Source organism: Rutidosis leptorrhynchoides, chromosome 2 (assembly GCF_046630445.1).
Source record: "Rutidosis leptorrhynchoides isolate AG116_Rl617_1_P2 chromosome 2, CSIRO_AGI_Rlap_v1, whole genome shotgun sequence".
NCBI lineage: Eukaryota > Viridiplantae > Streptophyta > Magnoliopsida > Asterales > Asteraceae > Rutidosis > Rutidosis leptorrhynchoides.
In genome coordinates, this window is record NC_092334.1 from 711,800,024 (window position 1) to 711,810,513 (window position 10,490).

General features: G+C 31.0%; 2 protein-coding genes across 4 annotated transcripts; one reads left to right on the forward strand and one right to left on the reverse strand.

Annotated features, from left to right (window-relative positions):
- Window positions 1–2,455: 2,455 nt before the first annotated feature.
- LOC139890472 (secreted RxLR effector protein 161-like) lies at window positions 2,456–2,965 on the reverse strand. The gene has a single exon (XM_071873348.1). The coding sequence runs from the start codon at window positions 2,963–2,965 to the stop codon at window positions 2,456–2,458; it is 510 nt and encodes a 169-aa protein (XP_071729449.1).
- Window positions 2,966–3,748: 783 nt separating this feature from the next.
- Window positions 3,749–9,970, forward strand: LOC139894211 (oligouridylate-binding protein 1C-like). Of its 3 annotated transcripts, none has more exons than XM_071877424.1 (12): window positions 3,749–3,980; window positions 5,698–5,759; window positions 6,161–6,263; window positions 6,367–6,443; window positions 7,268–7,329; window positions 7,423–7,510; window positions 7,677–7,752; window positions 8,003–8,033; window positions 8,156–8,278; window positions 8,404–8,489; window positions 8,929–9,105; window positions 9,561–9,970. In XM_071877424.1, exons 1-12 carry the CDS (start codon window positions 3,867–3,869, stop codon window positions 9,564–9,566), a joined length of 1,005 nt encoding a protein of 334 aa, XP_071733525.1. In that variant the 5' UTR covers window positions 3,749–3,866; the 3' UTR covers window positions 9,567–9,970. The 3 variants fall into 3 exon arrangements, with proteins under 3 accessions (XP_071733525.1, XP_071733526.1, XP_071733527.1); XM_071877425.1 differs by having other exon boundaries at window positions 8,929–9,091; XM_071877426.1 differs by lacking the exon at window positions 9,561–9,970 and having other exon boundaries at window positions 8,404–8,499; window positions 8,929–9,085.
- Window positions 9,971–10,490: the final 520 nt, after the last annotated feature.

Sequence of the window (10,490 nt, forward strand, 5' to 3'; positions counted from 1 at the left end):
ATAATAATATTAGTAATAATGATAATAATAATAATAATAATAATCTTACTTGTAAATATAATTATGATAAATGATAACTAATACTTTTTCAATAATAATATTTATAATACTTTGTAATAATAATAGTAATAATAATAATAATAATAATAATAATAATAATAATAATAATAATAATAATAATAATAATAATAATAATAATAATAATAATAATAAAAATAGAGTGCTACCTTAAAAGCTTTCATAAAAAAAACTTGCCATGAACATGACTCGAACCCGAGACCTCTCGCTAACCCGTAACACCCCTTAACCATCTGACTGCTTCCGTTTTTCTGATTTAAATCATGTTCCAATTTTATTTAACCCGAATTTATTTGTTTCCTCCTTATTCTTCCTCTTCAATTAATCGAATGACCAGGAATTCAAAACCACTTTGATTTTAAAGTTTGTTTTAGTTTTGATACATAATTAGGAATGAATTATCTAAGTGATTGAATTAATTAAAACATCAAAAAAAAAAATTAAAACTGCAACAGTAGCAGTGACTGAACTTACGAAGAACACTAAGAAAACTTAAAATCGAATTTAAATTTTTAGGACGTTTTAGACAAAACTTATAACATGAATTATGTTTAAAATGACTCATATAAACTTTTGAGATTGTTAATTATAACATAAACATCACACAAATCTCTAATTCGATCTTAGAACAAAGTTTGACTTTTGAAAACCAAAACTTTGACTCGTAAATTCGACTTCGATAACAAGAATTGGAACCTAGGATTTTGCTGATAGTTTAAGTAATAGATTACTAACCAAACTGCATTTACAGATTTTTAAATTTAAAACGAAATCGAGGTTTTGAATTTTTTTTTATCAAGAACAGAGGTCGATGAGTTTTTCTTTAAAACAAATTGATTAATTTTTACATTGTAAAGTGTTTTGAAATTGATAATTGATAATGATCGATTGGTACTCCATTGGATTGATTTTATAACGCAATTGTGGTGTCGACAGAATTCAAAATAAGGAGGAACAAAAATAAAAAAATAATAATCAAATGGTAAATATAAAATTGGATTACGATGGATTTAATAAATTAAAAAGCAGATCGTGATAATAAAAAAAATATAAACAGATCAGTACCTTGGTTTTGACTTTTATATTTTTATTATTATTTTATATATTAATAAATATATTAATAACTAATTAATAAATATATTAATAATAATAATTTGATAATATTATTAATAATAATAAAAGTAATAATAATGATAATAATAATAGAGATAATAATAATAATAATATAAATGAAAATAATAATAATAATAATAATAACAATAATAATAATAATATTAGTAATGATAATACTAATAATACTAATAATAATAATAATAATAATAATAATAATAATAATAATAATAATAATAATAATAATAATAATAATAATAATATAAATTATGTTAATGATATTAATAATCCTATCATATTAATCATAATAATAAATGATAAATGGTAATAATAATAATTTTGATAATAATATTAATAATAATTACAATACTGATAATGATATTAATTATTGATATATTGTTTAAAAGGGATATTAATAATAATAATATTAATATATCAAATTAATGCGTAATTAAATTAATTGTTCGTGAGTCGTTGGAACTAGTCGGAGTTAGGTTTAAATTTAGTCGAAAATTTTCGGGTTGTCACACTTTTCTCACTATTTCTCTATTTTAAAATTCTATAATTAATACAATATATATATATATATATATATATATATATATATATATATATATATATATATATATATATATATATATATATATATATATATAATTCATAAAACATAAAACAAAAGGCGTATTGTTGAAAATAAAGGTGCATCGTCAATAACGAACAACAAGAGAATGAACCAATTGATTGTGTATGGAATTATCAAATGGCTACAATGAATGCTTAAATACAAAGAAAGCAAAGAAATACCCACTACTCTACTAAAAATCAATTGGAGAAAAAAAGGATAATAAACTACCACTAATTGACTAAGTACTCAATTAAAATGAAAAAAAAAAAAAAAAGTTAAAAAACTGCCAAGTACGCATCCTCTTCGCAACTGCGAATATAATTTCACAACTGGGAAGTTGCTTCTAATTTAATACTCCAGCTAATGTCCACACTTCGCAACTGCGAGATCATCACATTCTGAAGCATTCGAGTTATGCATTAATATTTTAACACTCTCCCTTAGTGTAAACTCCCGATCAGTGATTCCTAACACCTCCCGAAACTCCATGAACTTGATCTTCACCAAAGCTATAGTAAAGATATTGGCCACTTGAGCATTCGTCCTTACATTTTCTAGCTCGATCTCCCCACTAAGAACCTTTTTACGAATAAAATGATATCGCATCTCTATATGCTTTATACGAGCATGAAAAACAAGATTTCAAGCAAGCTTGATTCCACTTTCGTTGTCACATTTCAACTTGACAACATAATCCGCTTCTTGAAGTATATCACCAATCAATCTTCTTAACCAAGTACATTCTTGAGCCGTCATAATTGCATCTACATATTCCACTTCCGTGCTTGATAGAGCAACTACATATTGCTTTTTACTACACCGTGAATTAATCGCATAACCCATGTTGAAACAATAATTTAGAGTTGAATGACGATCATTTGCATTTCCCATCCAATCAGCATCCACGAAACCATTCAATAAGAAATCATCACTCTTCTTGTACCACAAACCCTGACTCATTGATCCTTTCACATAATGAAGGATCCTCTTAGTCGCTTTAAGATGAACATTAGTTAGATATTTCATAAACTGAGAAATAATGCCAACCGAGTAAGCAATTTTCAGCCTTGTGATGGTTAGATAGATCAAACTCCCAACCAGTTGCCAAAACTTATTCACATCTTTCAGCTCCTTTCCTAGATCTTTCTTCATTTTGGGTTCGGTTCCATTAAAGTAGACATAAATTTTGACTCCCCCATGTTGAAACGCTCAAAGAGACTCTTAGAATACCCCCTTTAAGAAATGAAATACCCATTTTCCAAATTATCAACTTCCAAGCCAAGAAAACATCCAATTTCTCCCAAATTCTTCATCTCAAAACGAACCGAAAGATCATCACTTAAATGCGAGATTTCTGACTCGTTTCCTACAGTGATGATCATGTCATCCACATATAGTAACACCAAGACATTAAAATCCGATTCCATCTTCACAGACAAACTAGAATCCACATCAGACAAGAAGGCGGAGCTATAGACATGAAGGCTATGATTGAGATACAGGGAATATGAAAGAAAAGACTCCCCAAAGAATTGTGCTTAGCCCTCCCCAACTCATGAAAGGGCTCTGCTGCAATGGATGGCAGATGATCCGTAATACTCGAAGCACTTTAGTGATTCAATAGCCGGAGAGGGGTCTAGAAGTGCCTACTACTACACCATATTACTAATCGAATAGAAAAGATCATATTTATTAAGTCACATGTAAAAGATATTCTACGTTTATTCTTGTTCTTGTACATATAATTTTGGTGGCACTAGTTCTGTTTTGAAAATCGATTCGTTTGGTTAAGAAACATAAACAACAACAAAAAACCATGATATCACGTTTCGTTGTGTTGACTTTTTTACTTTTGACCAGCTAGTACTCCCTTCCTTTCCTTGTTTTGTCTTATTCTGTTCCATTTCAAATGTGTTTATTTCAGGTCCTTCCATTTTTCTTTCTTTCTCACTCACTATTTTTAATTGGAAACCCTAACTTCAATCGATTGCCAACGAAGGAGAGTATATAATAAAATCAACTTTTTAGCAAATAAATATTAAAAATAAAAAGAATGCAACATCAGAGGCTGAAACAACAACAAGAACAAGAACAACAAGCATTAATGCAGCATGCTCTCATTCAACAACAATCGCTTTATCATCCCGGCCTCTTAGTTCCTCCCCAGGTTCATTTTCTGACTATTTAATCTATGTTTATAGATACACATGCTGTATATACCACATGCTGTATATACCTATCTAATTTCGAGTTTAGGGTTCTGATATATTTTTTTACTGTAATTTTTTTTATTGATTAATTGATGATCGCGTGTCTGAATTTTTGTTTGAAACCCTTTTGGACCTTGGGAATTTTTAACGTGACTTTGTTGCGAAATGCAGCTTTTTGGATCTTTGTTGTTAAAGTATGTGGGTGAAAATAATACGAGATGAATCATTATTTATTTTATATTAAGGCCGTTAATCAAAATGCACTAGCTACAGCAGCTAAATACATATATATGTTGGTAATGGTTTTATGTAATAAGATAGACGAGGTAGGTAGGTAGTACTGTGTCGTGAGACAAATTTTATACTATGTAATTCACCTTCTTTTTCGGAGCTTTATATGCTACAATGAAAGATCTAGTTGAGCCTGAATTGATACAGTATCACAACAACAACAACAACAACAAAACTCAATACCACATGAGTGGTGTATGGGGACGTGAGATGTAAATTTACAGTCTAAGGTTTTTTTTTTTATTACAAAGTAACTCAGATGTTCCTAGGATTTTGGTTAATACAAATCATCTTGAAGTTTTCTGTTTGTACTAAAAAGATTTTTATTTCAAGTATATATATATATATATATATATATATATATATATATATATATATATATATATATATTTCTCCCATGAGAACACCAATCCATAGCTAGAACGGAAAAGGGACAATCGTCTGACATTATGATCAAGGCATGGATCCTTGATGCTATCACTAAAGATTTCGTAACCATTTCATTCATAATTTGAAAAAGTCCGTTTTTGTGAAATGTAAGGAGTTGGATATACATTGATGGGTATAGGTTTTACAGTTTGAGGTGTACGTAGAGAACTCAACTGATTGCTACCACATCTCAACTAAATAAAGGATTAAAAAATAAAATGGTTTCACCATAGATTCCCAATTTAAGCCGTCGTCCATGTAATTGTTGAAGGTGCATAGAGAAAGAAATTTTATGATAAGTTATATATATTTAAACCAGTCCTGGGAGTGGATGTTTATTTACTATTACTCTGTAGTCCTTTGGCCATGGCCATGGTAAGTTGGACATGTGGTATTAATCTCACTTTTCAATTGGGGAGTATCGTGATACATGTTGCTACAGATTTCTATCTGTTTTTCTAAGTGGATAACACATAACGAGATCATTGGTTAAGAAAAGGTAATCATACTGTAGATGTCTAAATAAATAACGATCTAGCTGCTGTTTGGGCTACACAAAGTTTCATATGTAAGTTAGCGTTAATCTCTGTTAGTTGATTGTTTTCCACTCCGATAGCATAGGTCCCAACTTCCAAACAATCAAGGAAGATTTTGTTTATACGTACTTCTGGTTTCTTTTGTTGCAATTAAAACCATGGTTAATGGTTGCAGCTAAATCTTAGGCTTATAAATGGATGTTCCTGTGGAGTTTGAGAAATTAGATCCCAACTTTTTCAATGAGGGACTGATGATTGTTTTGTATACAGTAGATTAGTTGTGGACACACTTGCATTTTTACCCATTCTCTTTTGGGGCTGAAAGATTTAGTTAGTGGGTCTATTGTAATCCCTATTTTTACCCTTAGCTTGTTAATTTAATTTTATTATTAATTTTAATACCTTTTCCGTTTTGCAGATTGAGCCAATCCCAAGTGGAAATCTACCTCCTGGGTTTGATCCAAATACATGCCGCAGTGTGTAAGTGGTTCACAAATAATTTTCTAGTTTATTTTCTCTATTTTGCATATTACTCAAATTCATATAGATATGATATTTGCTTCTCTTGTTCTGTTTAGTGTAAATGTAAATGTAAATACTACGTATGGTTATATTACATGAATATAACACATCACCATATCCTCGCAATTCATACATTGATTGCTGAATTTCTTCCTTCTGTTAAGGTAGTCGGAGATTATTAGAGTACGTGTATTCTGAAGTTTGAACAAATGAATATTTTCTGTTTTGTTATATCTGTATTTATAACTGGGAGTCTGTTTAACTAAAAGAGTGCTCTTTTTTTTTTTTTTTTTTTTTTTTTTTTTTTTTTTTTTTTTTTTTTTTTGAATTCCAGTCTCTCTATGTTTTGAGAAATGCAGGTATGTGGGTAACATTCATACACAAGTGACTGAACCACTTGTTCAAGAGGTTTTTGCAAGTACTGGTCCTATTGAAGGATGCAAACTCATAAGAAAAGATAAGGTAGCTTTTACTCACTGCTTACTTTGACTATATTTTTAGGCTTTCAGCTTTATTATGTTTTTCTATAACGTATAAGAATTTGTGTTCTTTTTGCCTTACGCAGTCATCTTATGGATTCATTCACTACTTCGATTCCAGATCAGCTGCACTTGCTATTTTGTCTCTAAATGGAAGGCATTTGTAAGTATTAGAAGTGTGTGTTTGCTTCCCTGCTATATATATATATATATATATATATATATATATATATATATATATATATATAATCGGGGGTAAGTGGGGGGAAGCAAAAACTTTTTTTTTTTTTTTTTTTTTCTTTCGTTTTTTGAAAAAACTTTGTTCACGAACATTATAGATGTGATGAAAATATGAACATTTAATAAAGACACTTTGTGATAAATGTTTTTATTTTGGCGGGAAAACGCTCGAAGAAGTAATATATAACAATTATCGTGTTTTTCGAGCGTATGTTGAGGTTTTAGCTATTAGGGTTTAGATATTAGGGTTTAGAAATTTAGGGTTTAGGGTTTAGATTTAGGGTTTAGATTTAGGATTTAGATTGAGTTTCTAACACGAACGGTTTAGGGTTTAGGGTTTATTCTTCACGAACAATATTATCTTGAATGTTATTTTTGTCGATCGTTTTCCCGCCTAAATAATAACATTCATCACGAAGTGTCTTTTCTAAATGTTCATATTTTCGTGTGATCTTGATGCCGGGAAAAAAAATTCCAAAAAAAAAAAAAAAAAAAAAAATTTTGCTTCCCCCCGCTTCCCCCCGATTGGTTACTTCCCCATTGATCCTGCCCCTATATATATATATATATATATATATATATATATATATATATATATATATATATATATATATATATATAATCAAGAGGGAAACACTTTTTTAAGTGGAAGGGGAAGTAATATTTTTTTCTTTTGTTTTTTTAATTTTTTTTTACAAACATATATACATGAATCATAGTTTAACTGTAATTATATCTCATTTGCAGGTTTGGACAACCTATTAAAGTTAATTGGGCATATGCCAGTGGGCAGAGGGAGGACACATCAGGTTGGTTTATGTGATCCTTTTTGCCCCTTAAAGTCTTAATTTATGGTCAGGCATTGATTTTTTTGGTCTAGTCTTATAATGTCACTCTTTTAGGTCACTGCAACATATTCGTTGGTGACCTTAGCTCTGAGGTTACAGATGCTCTGTTGTTTGCATGCTTCTCCTCCTTTGGTAGTTGTTCGTGAGTGCATGCCCCTCTCTCTCTCTCTCTCTCTCTCTCTCTCTCTCTCTCTATATATATATATATATATATATATATATATATATATATATATATATATATATATATATATATTCTTTTTCTCGAATATTGATATTCTTTTTTCGTTTGTGTTGCCCTACTCTAGGGATGCGAGGGTTATGTGGGATCAAAAAACAGGCCGTTCACGAGGTTTTGGCTTTGTTTCTTTTCGGGACCAACAGGTTAGAATTTCTATATAATTGATTTCCCGATTTTTCGATTTCATTTTGGGACACTGGTGGTACCCAGCTTCCATTTTCTTTTTTCTTTTTTCCCTTGTAATACTGATAAATAGATATATTGATAGAATTCACCCTGACACCGCTGAAAACATGTCAAAAATTGATATTGTTGTCAATATTTTTGTCTCGTAAAGTTTAGACATGCACAATTTTTTTTTCATACTAAGAGCTCATCTTGATTTCTGTTTAGGATGCTCAAAGTGCAATTAATGAATTAACTGGTAAGACTGGTAAATTGTGTATCTTATGTAATTTGAATTTCGTATTAATAAATTCTGAAAATCTTTACTAAATGTGTGTTGATTTTGTGTTTTATTGTCATCCATCCACAACTCACATTTAGGGAAGTGGCTTGGCAGTAGGCAGATACGCTGCAACTGGGCCACAAAAGGTGTAGGTACTAGTAGTGATGAAAAGCAGGGTTCAGACTCCAAAAATGTAGTCGAGCTGACTAATGGATATTCAGGTACGCAGTACCAGGAAAACAGCAATAATAATATATCAAAAACTCCTATTTTGGTTTGACTAGCTTTGTTAAATTGTCTTAAAAAGGGTATATTTCGGTAAAACAGCGCTTGATTACTTTTGCAGAGGATAGTAGAGAGGTTGCTAATACTGATGCACCTGAGAATAATCCACAGTATACGACTGTTTTTGTTGGTAATCTTGCCCCAGAAGTAAGAAATTGTATTCTTCTTATTATGTTTCTATCAATTATCTGATGATTGTTTTGCAAAGTTCATAACTGTTTTCTTTCCCTTGTTCTCTTTCAGTCATTAGTTGCATTTGCTTATTTAATTATCTGTGTTTCTGTAGAAGTTTTAAAACCAAATTCCTTTTATTTTATATTCACATATCTTTACAATATTGGTAGATATCTGACATGCCTTAATTCATTCATATTCGTATAATGTTAAATTTGAAGTAGTTTATTTATATGATATTCTAAGTCAAAAGGATGACTAGTAGTAATGGAAGAGGAAGATAGTGGTTACTTGAAAAAAACCCATTTACTTGGTCATTAGAAGAAGTTTTTGTACTTTGTAACCTAAAGATGTGTTTAGCTTAACGCTAATAGCAGTAAAACTAAATATGTTCATGTTTAATTAATGTTAGGTTACCCAGCTTGAGCTTCATCGTCACTTTTATTCCCTTGGTGCCGGATTAATCGAGGAAGTCCGACTGCAGCGTGATAAAGGATTTGGTTTTGTGAGATACAATAATCATGCCGAAGCGGCCCTTGCCATTCAAATGGGTAACACCCAATCGTTTCTCTATGGTAAACAAATTAAGGTGTGTTTTTTGTTGTGGTTGTATGTAATTAATTCATATTCATATATTTATTATAATTGAAATATAACAAGCCTTTAAGCTTCTAACATCTAGTATTACTTATGGTGGATCAATAATCTATCCATATAAGTGATTGATGTGAGAATTATTTATCTGAATACATTAACTGATGTGATTGACTATCTCGTTGAATAGGCCGCACATGGCAAGTTTATTTATGTTATTACCATGTTAAATTAAATGCAGTTGCATGTAATGTGCAGTATGAAAGGACAAAGTTTTGTAGATACAACACTACTAAAGTGCCACGATATTTTACTACTTAGATTTGTTATCACCATCAACATCTAATAATTAGGTCTCATTCATATTTAACCTCTAATAGATCATGAAATCTCCTTGTAAATTTTAGAATCTTGTTGAAAAACTGATGCATTGTTTTGTATAACATGTAGTGCTAGTGGGGTAGCAAGCCCACTCCACCAGGAACAAGCTCAAATCCATTACCTGAACCTGCACCAATGTTATCGGCTGCTGGTTTGTTGGCATATGAGCGCCAGTTGGCAATGAACAAGATGGCGGGAGTCCATGCTCTGATGCACCCTCTTAAACAAGCAACAATGGGAATGGGAATGGATGCTGCAGGGGCCAGTCAAGCCATATATGATGGTGGTTTCCAGAACATGGCTGCTGCCCAACAACTCATGTATTATCAGTGAGCGAGCTTCAATCTCTTTCTTGACGTGCCTTTGCAGATATCATTTTGATTGAGTTTTAGGAGACTTTTGTATTGTTTTACCCTATTTTTTTTTGCCTGATTGTTGTCCTATTTTCATAACTTGCTATGATATGATATGATGATGAAACCCATACTATCTAATGCTTAATGCTACTTGTTTTACCTGCGATTGTTGTGCTTATTATTGTTTTATAAAGATAAAGATGATGAAGTGGTGGATGGTGGTGGGCCCCCCAAGTATCCATTGATTTTTTTATTTTATTTTTTGCCAAAAATAACTATAACTTTATAGAAACAGAAAGTGTTTTCGAAAAGAAAACAAATTTAACAAGAAGTACAAAAGAGGATCCCGGCGAGGCTCGTACCTAGAAAGCGATATCAACAAACTATCTATATCGAGGCCCACCTAACCTTAACCGAAACTAAGCAAGACTAAAAGCAACCGAAACGAGTTACAAAATCTAAGAATACAACCGAACAAGAAAAGTGAAACCAATAAAATGACCTCAGATGTCCTTAATGAAGACCCCGAATTTGACCATTTCGGCATCTTGAACCACTTTTTCCTTACGCTTTTGATGATTCTTAATCTTAACCGAAGGGCGTGGGGTATCGGTAGACTTAACCGTATCCGGTTCACTCTCGA